Below are 14,728 nucleotides of genomic sequence, written 5' to 3' on the forward strand. Positions count from 1 at the left end.
CTTTGAGTTACTTTTTGTATAGTGCAAGGTATGAATTAAAGATTTTTTTGTTTTGTTTTACACATGAATATTTACTCATTCTAGTGCCGTGTTGAAAAGGCTATCTTTTCTTCACTAAATTTCCTTTGCACCTTTGTTGAAAATCCGTTGTCCATATACTTGTGGGTCTGTTTTTGAAATCTCTGAATAGTTTCATTGAACTGTTCGTCTATCTTGATGTACCTTTCTTGATTACTGTAACTTTGAAGGTGAAAGTGAAAGTCGCTCAGTCCTGTCCAACTCTTTGTGACCCCATGAACTATATGGTCCATGGAATTCTCCAGGCCAGAATACTGGAGTGGGTAGCCTTTCCCTTCACCAGGGGATCTTCCCAACCCAGGGATTGAACCCAGGTCTCTCACATTGCGGGCAGATTCTTTACCAACTGAGCCATAAGGGAAGCCCAAGAATACTGGTGTGGGTGGTCTGTCTTTTCTCCAGTGGATCTTCCCAACCCAGGAATCAAACCAAGGTCTTCTGCATTGCAGGCGGATTCTTTACCAACTAAACTATCAGGGAAGCTCAACTTTATAGTGCCTTAAAATCAAGTAGTGTCAGCCCTTCAACATTGTCTTTTTCAAAATAGTTTTGAGTATTTTCAGTCCTTTGAATTTCCATAGAAATTTTAGCTTATCAATCTCTACAAAAATAGCATGCTGGAATTTTTATTCAAGTTGCACCAAGTCTATAAATTTGGGGAGAGTTGACAGCTTATCATTAAGTCCGACTCGTAAATAGGATATCTCTATCTCCCATTCATTTAGGTCTTCTGTGATCACTCTTAGCAACATTTTCTGGTTTTCAGATGCAGAGACCTTGCATATCTTTTGTCAGCTTTATTGTTAACTATTTCATATTTTTATGCTATTTTAAATAGTATTGATGAAAAAAATTTTTTAATTTCTAATTGTTCATTGCTGACATAGAGAAATACAGTTGCTTTGTACATTGATCTTGTATCCACCAACCTTCCTAAACTGTTATTAATTCTATGTCAGCTTTTTTTTTTTTTAGTGTTTTATTTATTTGGCTGTGTCAGATTGTAGCTGTGGCACGTGGGATCTAGTTCCCTGACCAGGGATCAAACCCAGGCCCCCTGCACTGGAAGTACAGAGTCTTAGCCGCTGGACCACCAGGGAAGTCCCCATGTCGCTTTTTAAGTGGATTCTTTCAGATGTTCTGTATAGACAATCATATTGCCTATGAGCAGAGACAGTTCTGCTTCTTTTCCAGTCTGGATGCCTTTTATTTATTTTTCTTTCTTACTGTACTTCCTGACCAGATCCTTCAGTTCTGTGTTGAATAGAAAACATGAGAGCCAACATTCTTGTCTTGTTCTTGATCCTTAAAGGGAAAATATTCAGTCCTTCACCATTAAGTATGATGTTAACTGTCAGTTTTCTTTGATGACCTTTATCAGGTTGAGGAAATACCCTTATATTCCTAGCCTTCCAAGAAGTTTTTGTTAAGAATATATTTTAGATTTTGTCAAATGCCTGTTTGTTTGTTTGTTTGTTTTTAATTTGATTTCTAGTGTTGTTTCTGTTTTCTAACTAAGTTTTTTATTTTAGGATAATTGTAGGTTTACATGCAGGGTCTTCCCAAGTGGCTTCTCAAGTGGTAAAGAAACCGTCTGCCAGTGCAGGAGACATGAGTTTGATCCCTGAGTCAAGAAGATCCCCTGGAGGAGGAGATGGCATATTCTTGCCTGAGATGGCATATTCTGGCCTGGATAGTCCCATGGACAGAGGAGCCTGGCGGCTATAGTCCATGGGGTCATAAAGAGTCCGACATGACTGAGTAACTAAGCACATCATATGCAGGTTTTCATGCAGTTGTAAGAAATAATTTAGAGAGATCTTTATAAACTTATACCTAGTTCCCCCCCATGGTAATATCTTGAAAAAGCATACGGCATTACAAGCAGCATAATACAATAGTGACATTGACACAGTCCACTGATCTTGTTCAGTTTTCCCCAGTTTTACTTATAATCTGTTAAATGTTTCTTTAGCATTTAATGAGATGAATAATATGAATTTTTTTCCAGCTTGCTAATGAATTACACTAATTAGTTTTAGAGTTTTAATCAGTCTTTCATTCCTAGGATAAACCCTGCTGGGTCGTGATACATATTCATTTTCTATGTTGTTGGATTAGAATTATTAAAAGTTTGTGTACACATTTTGCATCTACATCCGTGGCAGGTATTGGTATGTAGTTTTCTTCCCTTGTGATGTCTTTGTCAGATTTCAATATCAGGGTCAGTATGTTGAGTTGGGAAGTATACCCTTCTCCTCAATTTGCTGAAAGAGTTTATTTAGGATTGGCATTAATTCTTGCTTAAACATTTGGTTGAATCCATCAGTACAACTCTCTGGGTCTCCAGTTTTCTTTGGGGAAAGATTTTAAACTACAAATTCAGTTTTTAAAATAGATATTGGGCTGTTTAGGTTATCTGTTTCTTCTTGAGTGAGTTGTCTGTTTCATCTAAGTTGTCAAATATATTTTCCTTTTCATATATACTGAATTTGCAGTTATGTGATTCCTCGTTCCTAATTTTGATAGTCTGTGTCTTTTCTTTCTTTTTTCTCATCTGTCTGGCTAGAGATTTAGCAGATATGTCGGTTGTTTCAGACAAGCAGCTTTTGGTTTCATTTCTGCTTTTCAGTTTTCTGGTTGATTGATTTCTTAACTGTATTGTTTCCTATTTTCCTGCTTACTTTGTGTTGAATTCGGTCTGTGTCATCTAGTTTTTCACTTAGAGGCTGAGATTATTGATTTGAGACTCTTCTTTCTAACACAGGACTTCAGGTTATGTATTTCCTCCTACCTGCTGGAAACTCAAGGGAGTATGCTGGGACAACTGTAGGGTTCAACTGGTGTTTTTTATCTCTTAAGGATTAGCATTCTTCATTGCCTGATGGCCAGTGTCTTCAAAACTGTTGTTTCATGTATTTTGTCCATATTTTGTTGTTGTTGTTATTTCAGAAGAGAGAATAATTCTGGTTTTTGTTACCTTTGTCTCTGGAAGCAGAAGTTCTAATCCATTTATTGTTATTATTTTTAAAATTCCAGTGTCTCCTAGAACTACAGAATGAAGCTGTGTTCATGTGGACTGCTGAACTGGAAAATATAGCCACTCTCTGCTTTAAGGCTTTGGAAAACTCTAACTATGGGGTACGAGTGGCAGTGTCTAAACTCTTAGGAACAGTCATGGCTACAGCACTGATGCCAAAACAAGCAACAGGTATCATTTTCCAGCCCCCAATCTAGAGTGTAACAGGTGTCTGAAGATATATGGAATGCTTCCTTCTAGATGATGTACTACTTCTAGGCAAGTCAGTTTAAAGGGTTTAAATTATTAAATATGCTTGTCTACATTTTCATAAAATAGTTCCCACATGACTTTTTCCTTGATATGGGCAGGACATTTTTTATGATAATAGTGAACAAGATTACATGTAGCAAGTATGTTGGACATATAAACAAATAAGATTTATGAAGTGGTCTTGTATCCATCCACATGTACAGGGACTAGAACCTGCCAGAGTAGATCTCCATTCGTAGCAAAGTATAATTTTCCTTTTCTTGACCATTATTATAAGCAGACTCGGAGGCAGTGCTGATCTCCTCAGTTATTTCTGCTGTGCCTCATAGTTCCATGGAGATGCTTCAGGGGCAGCTCTGAGTAGCTGTGGAGTGAGCCCAGCTCTGCTGCTGTCCCCATGCCTCCTCCATCTCTGTATTGTAGAAAAAGACTCAGATTACAGGTTCAAGTCCTAGCTCTTATGTTTATTTGCTGTGAAACCCTTTGAACTTTGGTCTTTTCATCGTTAATGATAATTATTTCAATGTTTGAATTAGGTAACAATGATAATGATGATAGGTAACATTCATTAAGTGCTAACTATGAATGAGAGCAGAGTTATTTTATTTAATCCTCTCAAAAGCCCTATTAATCCTGAGTATTGCTGTTATTCTCATTTTATAAACAAGGAAATTGAGGCTTAGAGAGATGGTGTCATTTGTGGTGTAATGAGTGTTCTATTAAGTGAAATCAAAACCCAGGCATCAAATTCTAAAGTCCATGTACCGAATTATGAGCTTTATGCCTGTTCTGCAGAATTTTTGTGAGGATTGTATTTGCTACTCTATATGAAAGGACTTTATAAAGTAGGACAGCTCTTTACCAGGGGTAGCAAGTTGGTTGCAGTCCAGTGACATTTCAACCCATAGGTTAACTGTTGTACAGAAAGCATGGTCTTGACAAAGTTTCATTGTGTCCATCTCAATTGTGAGTGAGGGCTGTGATCAGTTAGCATTACCTGCTATGGATGTACTTTGTCGCTGTCGTGTTCCTCATATAAAGTTAGCATAATTGTTAGACTATTTTGTCATAGTATTGAATTGTTTTTAATTTGTAGCGCCTTCCTTTTTTTTTTTTAGCATTTTTTGCTTCAAAATTAAATTTATTTTTACAAATACTTTGTAAATTGTAAGATTATAAGAAATAAATGACTGTCTCCTTTGTAGTAGTTTAAGTATCCTTAAAAATAAATGCTTGAGTTTTAAAGCTAGATTATTAGAAAACATTTAAATAGCAAAATATATTTGCTTTATAAATTTGCTTTTTTTTTCCTGAAAGTAATGCGCCAGAATGTGAAGCGAGCAACCTTTGATGAAGTCTTAGAACTCATGGCCACAGGATTTCTGCGTGGAGGGTCAGGTTTCTTAAAGAGTGGTGGAGAAATGTTAAAAGTTGGAGGGTCTGTTAATCGTGAAGTGAGAGTTGGAGTTACACAGGTTTGTAATATATATGTATAAAAGAATTCTGTTCATATCACTTGTGAAATTTCATCGAAGACTTGTACTAAGTAATAGCACATACAGAGATTTTTAATGCTATCTAAAATTTAATAATTAAAAATGTCTTTCAAAGCATTCCTCTTACTAAATGAATGAACTGCATTCAAACTGTAAATTGCATGCTTACATGGAACGCTAGATGCCTAATGATGTGTGATAAACCTGCATCTGCTGCATCTATCGGTCTGTAACAGAATTTTCCCAAATTTTACCTGGCAGAAAACCAGATGTAGAATAGTTTAGTTTTAACTGGAATTTTATTCAAGTAGCTTGAAGAATTTAGATTTTAATGTTTTCAGCAACCCTTGTAGCTAAAAATATTGGTTGGTACTTTGGATTTATCATCATTGCTTAATCACCAATGTGCTTATGAAGTTAAACCTTATGTGAGATCATTTCAGAATAATAATTAATACCAAATAAGATATTACAGTTAATAATATAATAATAATAGTTAACATCTAATACAAAGAGTTGGACACAACTGAGCACACACACATTAAAATGAAATGATTTTTTTGTGATCTTAGTCAAAATCATCCAATTATACCTTGTTCCAGAAACAAATGTAAAATAAAAGTAAAGCGTTTCCACCTAATAGTCATAAGTGAATGTTTTATAGCTCTAGGTCAGCATTTATTTAGCATGTTGGGGCTTATTACTGTATCGTCTTCATCAGGGCTTCCCAGGTGGCTTGGTGGTAGAGAATCCACCTCTCAGTGCAGGAGTTGCAAGAGACCTGGGTTCGATCCCTGAGTTGGGAAGACCCCCTGGAGTAGGAAATGGCAACCCACTGCAGTGTTCTTGCTGGGAAAATCCTATGGACCGAGGAGCCTGATGAGCTACAGTCCTTGGGGTCACAGAGAGTTGGCCACGACTGAGTGCACACACTGACACACATACATCACCTCCATCCCCTCCATCCCCACGGTGATTTCACCTTTTCTTCCCACGCACACCACTCTCTGTTCTTCATGAAGCTATTATCCCAAGAACTGTGTTTAGTTAAAGATACTTCAACCAGTAAATCCTATGCTACAAGTACTAGAAAGGTCTCAAGTTTTAAATTTTCTCAGTTGTAATCTCAAAGATAAGTTATTTTGCATGCTGTCATCAGTTATTTACATAGTTGTTTTATCTGTAATTTCAGTTTGTGTGTATAAATTTACCTGAAGTTGTATCTTAATCTGTTTACAGGCATATGTTGTTTTTGTAACAACATTGGGTGGCCAGTGGTTGGAGCGTAGCTTTGCTACATTCTTGTCTCATGTACTTGATCTGGTTTCCCATCCTCGGGCAACACAAACACATGTGGAGGCTGTGTATTCCAGACGATGTGTCTCCTTTATCCTAAGAGCTACCGTGGGCAGTTTGCTAGGTGAAAAAGCCCAGATTGCAGCTGCCAAAGAGATATGCCAGGCGATTGGAAAACAAATGAAAGCAGTAGGTAAGAATTGATGTCATGGTATGTTTTGTTGATTATTAGTCATTTAGTTCTTTATTGCTACCCTTAATAAATACTGATAGGTCTGATTAGTTCATATCTCTTTCTGGAATGTGTGGTTTTTTTTTTCCTTCTTTTCTTCCACCACGCCATGCAGCATGTGGGATTTTAATTTCCCAATCAGGGATTGAACCCATGCCCCATGCATTAGAAGTATGGAGTCTTAGCCACTGGACCACCAAGGAAGTCTCTGACTGTGTTTTAATAGTCCTTTTTATTGTGTACTCTTATTTGATATTAAAATAACATATAATTACAGTAAATTGGAGTTTTTTAATATTTGGGTAGTGTGTTTGTAAGATTAGGTTTTTTCTGTTTTGTTCCTAGTACCTTTACTGATTTTATAGCTCTCCTGGTATGCAGTAGCATATTGAGGAATCTTTGAGGGATAACCTATTATGGTTTTTCTTCTTGGAGCCTGTTTTATAAATACATGTTGTTTTCCCCACCCTTATTAGGCTTGATATGAAGACTTAAAAACAGTTACAGGTGATTTTTAACCCATTGCAGAGTATGCTGTGAAGCCTCAGTAATTCATAATTAAAAGAAACCTTCTAGGCAGTATCAATTTTATAACTTTTTCAGATGAACTAATAGTTATTCAGTATTTGAGATTGCAAACGAGTAATTCAGGTTTTGAGCAATGAGTAGGATAAAGTTACTGTCGTCTTGGTGCTTATAATACAATTAGGGAACTAATGCAAGGTAAAATATAAATTCTATGAGATAGTTTATTTTATCACTGTTGTGAATATATATTAATCAAGAAAAGTATATTGCCTAACAGATGTCTTTAGAAATAAGAATTTAAAGACTGTATAATATCCAGGACTTTATATCTAGAGAATTAATAAATTCTTATGAAATTAATGAAAGTGAGTTTTTTTGTTATAGTTAGTAGCTTACTAGGCAAATATATTTTAAATGGACTAACTGAAAGGAATTAAAAGATGTTCAAATTAATGAGGTATTGTTAGATATGTTAAAGTAGTAATCTGTCCTAGATTCACAACTTTAAAGATATTTGTTTGTTGATTCATTAAAGAAATGTTTGCGTGACAAAAACACTGCCATATGGAAGGAGTAAAATAGCAAGCCACACAGATAGCACTTGTTTCAGTTCAGTTCAGTCACTCAGTCGTGTCCGACTCTTTGTGACCCCATGAACCGCAGCACGCCAGGCCTCCCTGTCCATTACCAGCTCCCGGAGTTCACTTAGACTCACGTCCATCGGGTCAGTGATGCCATCCAGCCATCTCATCCTCTGTTGTCCCCTTCTCCTCCTGCCCCCAATCCCTCCCAGCATCAGAGTCTTTTCCAATGAGTCAGCTCTTCGCATGAGGTGGCCAAAGTACTGGAGTTTCAGCTTTAGCATCATTTCTTCCAAAGAAATCCCAGGGTTGATCTCCTTCAGAATGGACTGGTTGGATCTCCTTGCAGTCCAAGGAACTCTCAAGAGTCTTCTCCAACACCATAGTTCAAAAGCATCAATTCTTCGGCGCTCAGCCTTCTTCACAGTCCAACTCTCACATCCATACATGACCACTGGAAAAACCATAGCCTTGACTTAGGGAAATTCTAATTTAGTAACCAAAGGAGAGAGTCCATGCATTTCCAAGTCCAGAAGTATCTCAGGAGAAAAGAGGTGTTTAATTTTAGTCCATAATATATTAATCAGTTATTTCCTATTATTCTATATTTTATAGCCTGTTAATTCATAATGAATGTAAATAAGAAAGTTTGTTACTCTCATTTCAGAGTCTTAAGGTCATAGATTAGTCATTTGATTCTTAAAATAGTAAAAGAATTAAACACAGTGCTATGTATCTGGAATTTATGGGCCAGGATATAGTCTTAATTAGTAATTTGATAAGGAGTTTTTCGTTTTTTCATGATTAAATACATATCAATTCTATTGGAAGCTAAAAGATGGGGGAAAGGGTCAACAACATTAATGGAAACTTTGAGGAACATCTCAGTAAGAAATTCTAAAGTCACTCTCTTTATAGATACTCTTTCTGGTCAGTAATTTGACAGTGATGCTACCAACACATTGCAGCTCTTAAATGGTAAAGTAACAGTAATAGCTCCTAATGTTTACTGAATGTGTACTAGAGGCATCATTGATTTTTTTATCATTGTAATTTTGATTTGTGTTTCCCTAATTATTAGAGATCTTAGTTTTCTGAATGTTGAGCTTTAAGCCAACTTTTTCACTCTCTTCTTCACTTTCATCAAGAGGCTTTTGAGTTCCTCTTCACTTTCTGCCATAAGGGTGGTGTCATCTGCACATCTGAGGTTATTGATATTTCTCCCGGCAATCTTGATTCCAGCTTGTGCTTCTTCCAGCCCAGCGTTTCTCATGAGGTACTCTGCATAGAAGTTAAATAAGCAGGGTGACAATATACAGCCTTGATGTACTCCTTTTCCTATTTGGAACCAATCTGTTGTTCCATGTCTAGTTCTAACTGTTGCTTCCTGACCTGCATATAGGTTTCTCAAGAGGCAGGTCAGGTGGTCTGGTATTCCCATCTCTTTCAGAATTTTCCACAGTTTATTGTGATCCACACAGTCAAAGGCTTTGGCCTAGTCAATAAAGCAGAAATAGATGTTTTTCTGGAACAGTCTCACTTTTTTGATGATCCAGCGGATGTTGGCCATTTGATCTCTGGTTCCTCTGCCTTTTCCAGCTTGACCATCTGGAAGTTCACGTATTGCTGAAGATCATGGCATCTGGTCCCATCACTTCATGGGAAATAGATGGGGAAACAGTGGAAACAGTGGCAGACTATTTTTTTGGGCTCCAAAATCACTGCAGATGGTGATTGCAGCCATGAAATTAAAAGATGCTTACTCCTTGGAAGGAAAGTTATGACTAACCTAGATAGCATATTCAAAAGCAGAGACATTACTTTGCCAGCAAAGGTCCATCTAGTCAAGGCTGTGGTTTTTCCAGTAGTCATACGTGGATGTGAGAGTTGGACTGTGAAGAAAGCTGAGTGCCAAAGAATTGATGCTTTTGAACTGTGGAGTTGGAGAAGACTCTTGAGAGTCCCTTGGACTGCAAGAAGATCCAACCAGTCCATGCTAAAGGAGATCAGTCCTGGTGGTTCTTTGGAAACACTGATGCTAAAGCTGAAACTCCAATACTTTGGCCACTTCATGCGAAGAGCTGACTCACTGGAAAAGACCCTGATACTGGGAGGATTGAGGGCAGGAGGAGAAGGGGACGACAGGATGAGATGGCTGGATGGTATCACCAACTCGATGGACATGAGTTTGGGCAAACTCCGGGAGTTGGTGATGGACAGGAACGCCTGGCGTGCTGTGATTCACGGGGTCACAAAGAGTTGGACACGACTGAGCGACAGAACTGAACTGAATTATTAGAGATACAAACACAGTTCTTAACAGTCAGGCATTCAGCTTGTATAATTTAAAAACATAAAATTGTATAGATCAAAAAATTATATCATGGTTTAATTCACCCACATTCCACGCCTGATTTTGTGTTTCCAGAAGCGGTAGTGAATGACACTAGTGGGGAGAACAAGTCTGGAGCAGCAGACATTGCGGCAAGCCAGCATGTGATGGTCTGTGCCCTGCAGGAGCTCGGGAGCCTGGTGCAGAGCCTGAATGCCACTGCGTCCCCTCTTATTCAGGAAGCATCTATAGGTGTGGTGTTCACTTATAGGCCGGAATATTTTTTTCATTTTTAAAAGTCATAAGTGTGATTGATAAACTCCCAATTGGTTGCTTAACATGGTAATTAGCAGTTTAAATCATCCATTAAAAGTTGGGTTTTATTTAGAATTATTTATTTGTGATAATGAATCTTGAATTAAATATTAAAATATTGCTTTGAGAGACAGAAACAGTCATGGTAGTTTTGTTTCTAAACTTTACTGAATACATCAGCATTTTATAATTCATTGGATATAATTGTACCATGTTCTTTGTAGAAAACTTTCCTTTAAAGTACTTACCTGTTGATAAGTTGAGATGTGTGTGTTTTTTGGCAGCAGTTCTGAAAGTATCTGTGTAAAATTGTAACACAATATTAATGGTGGTGTTATACATAGTCTTTTAACTCATTAAATTGTGTGACTTCATTAAAGAGTAATTCTGAGTATTTTTTAGGTCTTTTGGAGACTGTGACCTCAGTGCTTCTCCATCCAAGCATGGCAGCTCGACTTGCTGCTGCCTGGTGTTTGCGCTGTGTGGCTGTGGCGTTACCTTTCCAGTTGACGCCATTTCTAGACAGATGTGCAGAACGGCTCAACAGCTTAAAAACTTCGCCAGAAGCTGTTAGTGGATACAGTTTTGCAATGGCTGCTTTGTTAGGTGGAGTTCATCAGTGTCCTTTGGGCATTCCTCATGCCAAGGGAAAGGTATGACAAAGATCCTAGAATTTTAAGTGCTAACCCGTGGGCTTTATTTAGTCTTCATTGGAATACCTTCTGTGTTTGATGTTGAACTGGATGATTGAACAAAAACAGTTTTGCGTGATAATAAGTGACATAGTATTCTGTTTATATGGTGTTAGGCCGTGCTGTGCTGCGCTTAGTCGCTAAGTCGTGTCCGACTCTTTGTGACCCCATGTACTGTAGCCCACCAGGCTCTTCTGTCCATGGGGATTCTCCAGGCAAGAATACTGGAGTAGACTGCCATACCCTTCTCCAGAGGATATTCCCAACCCAGGGATCAAACCCAGGTCTCCCACACTGCAGGCAGATTCCTTATCGTCTGAGCCACCCGGGAAGGCTGTGAATACTGGAGTGGGTAGCCTATCGCTTCTCCAGGGGATCTTCCCGGCCAGGAACTGAACCGGGGCCTCCTGCATTGCAGGCGGATTCTTTACCAGCTAAGCTACCGGGGAAGCCCATATGGAGTTGACAGACCCTAATTAAAATTTGATACTTACTTCTGTTACAGAAATAATAGGTTTTGTCTGGGTATAATATCATTTTATGATTTATTTTAGAGAGATATTAGAAAAACCTTATGCTGATTCTTTAGAAATCAGAGCTTTTCTTTGGAGTTTTAGAAATATAATTCACATTGCTATATTCAAAATGTCGAGAATGTGCTGTTGCTATAGTTAGCATTTTGGTAATACTTAATAAAATTTGAATAGCTGTCATGAATCAGTTACCTTTTTTTCGCCTTTCTTTCTGCTATACCGTATACTACTATGAAGATTTTCTTCTTAGGAATATAAGTGTTTATATAAGTATTATTTGCAATTTCATATTGGGCTAAATTTTTTAATTTTTCTTTTTTCTGGGTTACTTGGCCCGTGTCTGTTCATTTCTGTGACTTCGATAGCTCCTGCTCAAACCCGGGCTTCCATCTCCGTTTGTCACATGCTTGTCTCCTACTGATTTTCCTTCTTCGGAGTCTTTTTCTCCCATCTCTTCCATGTTTTATATGTGCTCAAAGACCCTTAGAGACTACGCAGGGTCAGAGAATAAACTATAATCACCTCTGTCTGCTAAACTTGTACTTTCATAATTTGCTTTAATTCTTTCCTTTCATTCTAGTTTCCCATTGCCCTCGTCAGACTAGCCACATTGCTTTTTTTCCAAGCTTTTCTTCAGCCTCCATGTCTTTGCTTATGCTAACATCTTACATTAGAATTTCATCTCTCTTGTTAACCTGCACCAAACTTAGCTGCTTTGTTTAGAAGCCCAGTTCAAGTTCCATCTCTTCCATGAAATGCCTTCAAAGCTACCCAGTCTGTGGTAGCCTTTCTCTCTGCTGACCACTGCATCTGTACTGTTACTCTGTCGTTTGATCGTATGCTGCTTGTTACTTCCTTTTCTTCCTATGTCTTTTCTAACCACTTTAAGATTAGCTTAATGGCAAATTTATAATAAGAGTTCAACAAATCTTTAAGTGTAGGTTTACAGTGTTACTGCTAATAGCATTTATTAAGTGACTACATGGATCAGCACCATTCTGAGTGCTTTCCTGTATTAACTTATGTAATCCACACATGAGTGACGTTGGTTCTCCTGTTATTCCCATTTTAGCAACGAGGCATAGAGATGAAGTTACTCTAGGTCGGAAAGCTAGGGAATGACAAAACTGGGATATGAACGCAGGCATCTTGGCTCTGCAAGTCATATTCTTAACCACTGTGCTGTTCTGGGTCTTCTCTGAGTCAGCAGTGCAGTTGAGATTGATTAGGTATTGATGTTGCCTCTTTAAAAGCATGTTAACAGCAACAACAAAAAAGGACAAGTTCTTTTTTAATAAAAGTATACTAGCTATGTATTTTCTTTTTTGATCTTGGTAACTTGTTTAAATTAAAATCCAGTTCTAAACCTCTCTTGCAGATGGTGGTTAGTATTGCTGAAGATCTCTTACGAACTGCTGCCCAAAATAGCAGGCTGTCTTTACAGCGCACCCAAGCTGGATGGCTCTTACTTGGAGCACTCATGACTTTAGGTACAGCTGTAACTGAGTGGGATTTTATCTTATTCTGTAACTGTCAGTAGACTGTAAAGAAAGTTTAAAAGTATTCGACTTCACATTCTAGACTTTGAATGAGGCTGTAAAATGATAATGATGTTTTTCTCATCATTTGGTATGAGCTTTTTCAGTAATTTCTGTTTATGTACACTTACTGAGAAAGTGAAAGTCACTCTGTTGTGTCTGGCCCTTTGCAACCCCATGGACTGTATATTCCATGCAATTCTCTAAGACATAATACTGGAGCTGGAGTGGGTATCCTTTCTCTTCTCCAGGGGATCTTCCCAACCCAGGGATCGAACCCAGGTCTCCCACATTGCAGGTGGATTCTTTACCAACTGAGCCAGGTTTCACCTTTACCATCAGAATAGCCATGGTCTAACTGATTAGCCTATTAAAAGAAATGAGGTATTCCGTGCCCAAAGTGAAGGCTAGTGACCTGATTTTACTAGGATGATAAAGTCACACAGTAAATAATATCTCTTGTTGGCTTTACATCCTTGGGGTTATTCTTATGCACTTCACTGTCCTAAGTGTTATGACAAATCTGAGATGCAGATAAAGTTTAGCATTATACCTAGAACAGAAGTACATGTTATTATTGTCATAATATATGGTATCAATATGTTATCACTGTAATAAGGTGTGTCCACTTTTTACTTCACATTTTCGGCTTCTACTATAAAAAGTATGTGTATGTACTAACTGCAGAGTTGCTAACTGCTTGATTCATCTACCTTTTGAAAATAGAACCTTGATCTGGTTTTCTAAAGAAAATAATAAGTGGTAACTTTTTTCCAGAACATTAGTTAAGTATGTTATGTGGTATATTAAATGAATTCCTTAGCAGTATAAATATAGGTTCCTACTTCTAAATATACCACTCCATGAAAATTAACATATAAATTGCCCTTAAAATGGAGTAGTAAATATTCATATGTATGTGTTTAGGAACAGGTGTATACGGTTATATACATATATGTTTATAGAAAAGACATCATGAAATATGTCCTAGATAACTTTATTGTTGATAGAATGTAATCTGTCATTCTAAATATATCTGAGTAATTTCCTTTAGATGACATTTTATGGATTTATTTTATGTTGGATGCTATAAATATTGTTAGTTTCTGGATGAATATTACTATGCTTCAATAGATATATATTTTACTTACAGGATAAAAAACATTTTGAAAATGTTAAGAGATTAAGATAGAGATAAGAATTATTGTTAAAGCTTATTTGGGGCTCTTTTCTATGACTTTTTTTTGTAGTGTTATATATAGTATGGTTTTGTATTCCCATTTTCTTGGTTAGGACCATCTGTTGTTCGTTACCATCTACCCAAGATGTTGTTATTGTGGCGAAACGTTTTCCCTCGTTCTTTAAAGGAATTGGAGGCTGAGAAGGCCCGAGGCGATTCTTTTACCTGGCAGGTAACATTGGAAGGTCGTGCTGGAGCTTTATGTGGTAAGAACTGAAGGGATTACACTTTCACAATATTATTTTCTTACTAAAATATTTGTGAAGTGAAGGTAAATCATTGCTTCAGTTTTTTATTTTAATATATAATGATGAGTTTGTAGACTTGTACATTTAGAAAAAAAACTTTGTAAATAATCTATACCAGTTTACTAATTTTGTAGTAAAAATGAAGTTAAGTCTTTGAAAAGGAGGTTAGAGTTTGTGATCAAACAAGAGCTAGAATCCAGGCCTCTTAATTCCCAGTTACTGCAGTCTTCCACCTGAAGAAGCACTGAGTCATCATGTGAAAAAACCCAGTGCTTATTTAAAGGAAAAAGAAACTCAGGATTACCAAGTTTACTGAGTTTACAGTTA

At 37.3% G+C, this 14,728-nt stretch overlaps 1 protein-coding gene across 2 annotated transcripts in view; it reads left to right on the forward strand.

Moving 5' to 3' along the window:
- HEATR5B (HEAT repeat containing 5B) overlaps positions 1 to 14,728 on the forward strand; it is a 101,359-nt gene that overhangs the window by 13,238 nt on the left and 73,393 nt on the right. For both annotated transcript variants that reach the window (XM_069583533.1, XM_069583535.1), the window contains exons 6-12: positions 3,118 to 3,289; positions 4,688 to 4,845; positions 6,106 to 6,355; positions 9,932 to 10,087; positions 10,553 to 10,803; positions 12,754 to 12,865; positions 14,207 to 14,359. In XM_069583533.1, the coding sequence (XP_069439634.1) occupies positions 3,118 to 3,289; positions 4,688 to 4,845; positions 6,106 to 6,355; positions 9,932 to 10,087; positions 10,553 to 10,803; positions 12,754 to 12,865; positions 14,207 to 14,359 (1,252 nt within the window). The remainder of the gene's footprint in view (positions 1 to 3,117; positions 3,290 to 4,687; positions 4,846 to 6,105; positions 6,356 to 9,931; positions 10,088 to 10,552; positions 10,804 to 12,753; positions 12,866 to 14,206; positions 14,360 to 14,728) is intronic.

This window comes from Ovis canadensis, chromosome 3, assembly GCF_042477335.2.
Source record: "Ovis canadensis isolate MfBH-ARS-UI-01 breed Bighorn chromosome 3, ARS-UI_OviCan_v2, whole genome shotgun sequence".
NCBI classification, from domain to species: domain Eukaryota; kingdom Metazoa; phylum Chordata; class Mammalia; order Artiodactyla; family Bovidae; genus Ovis; species Ovis canadensis.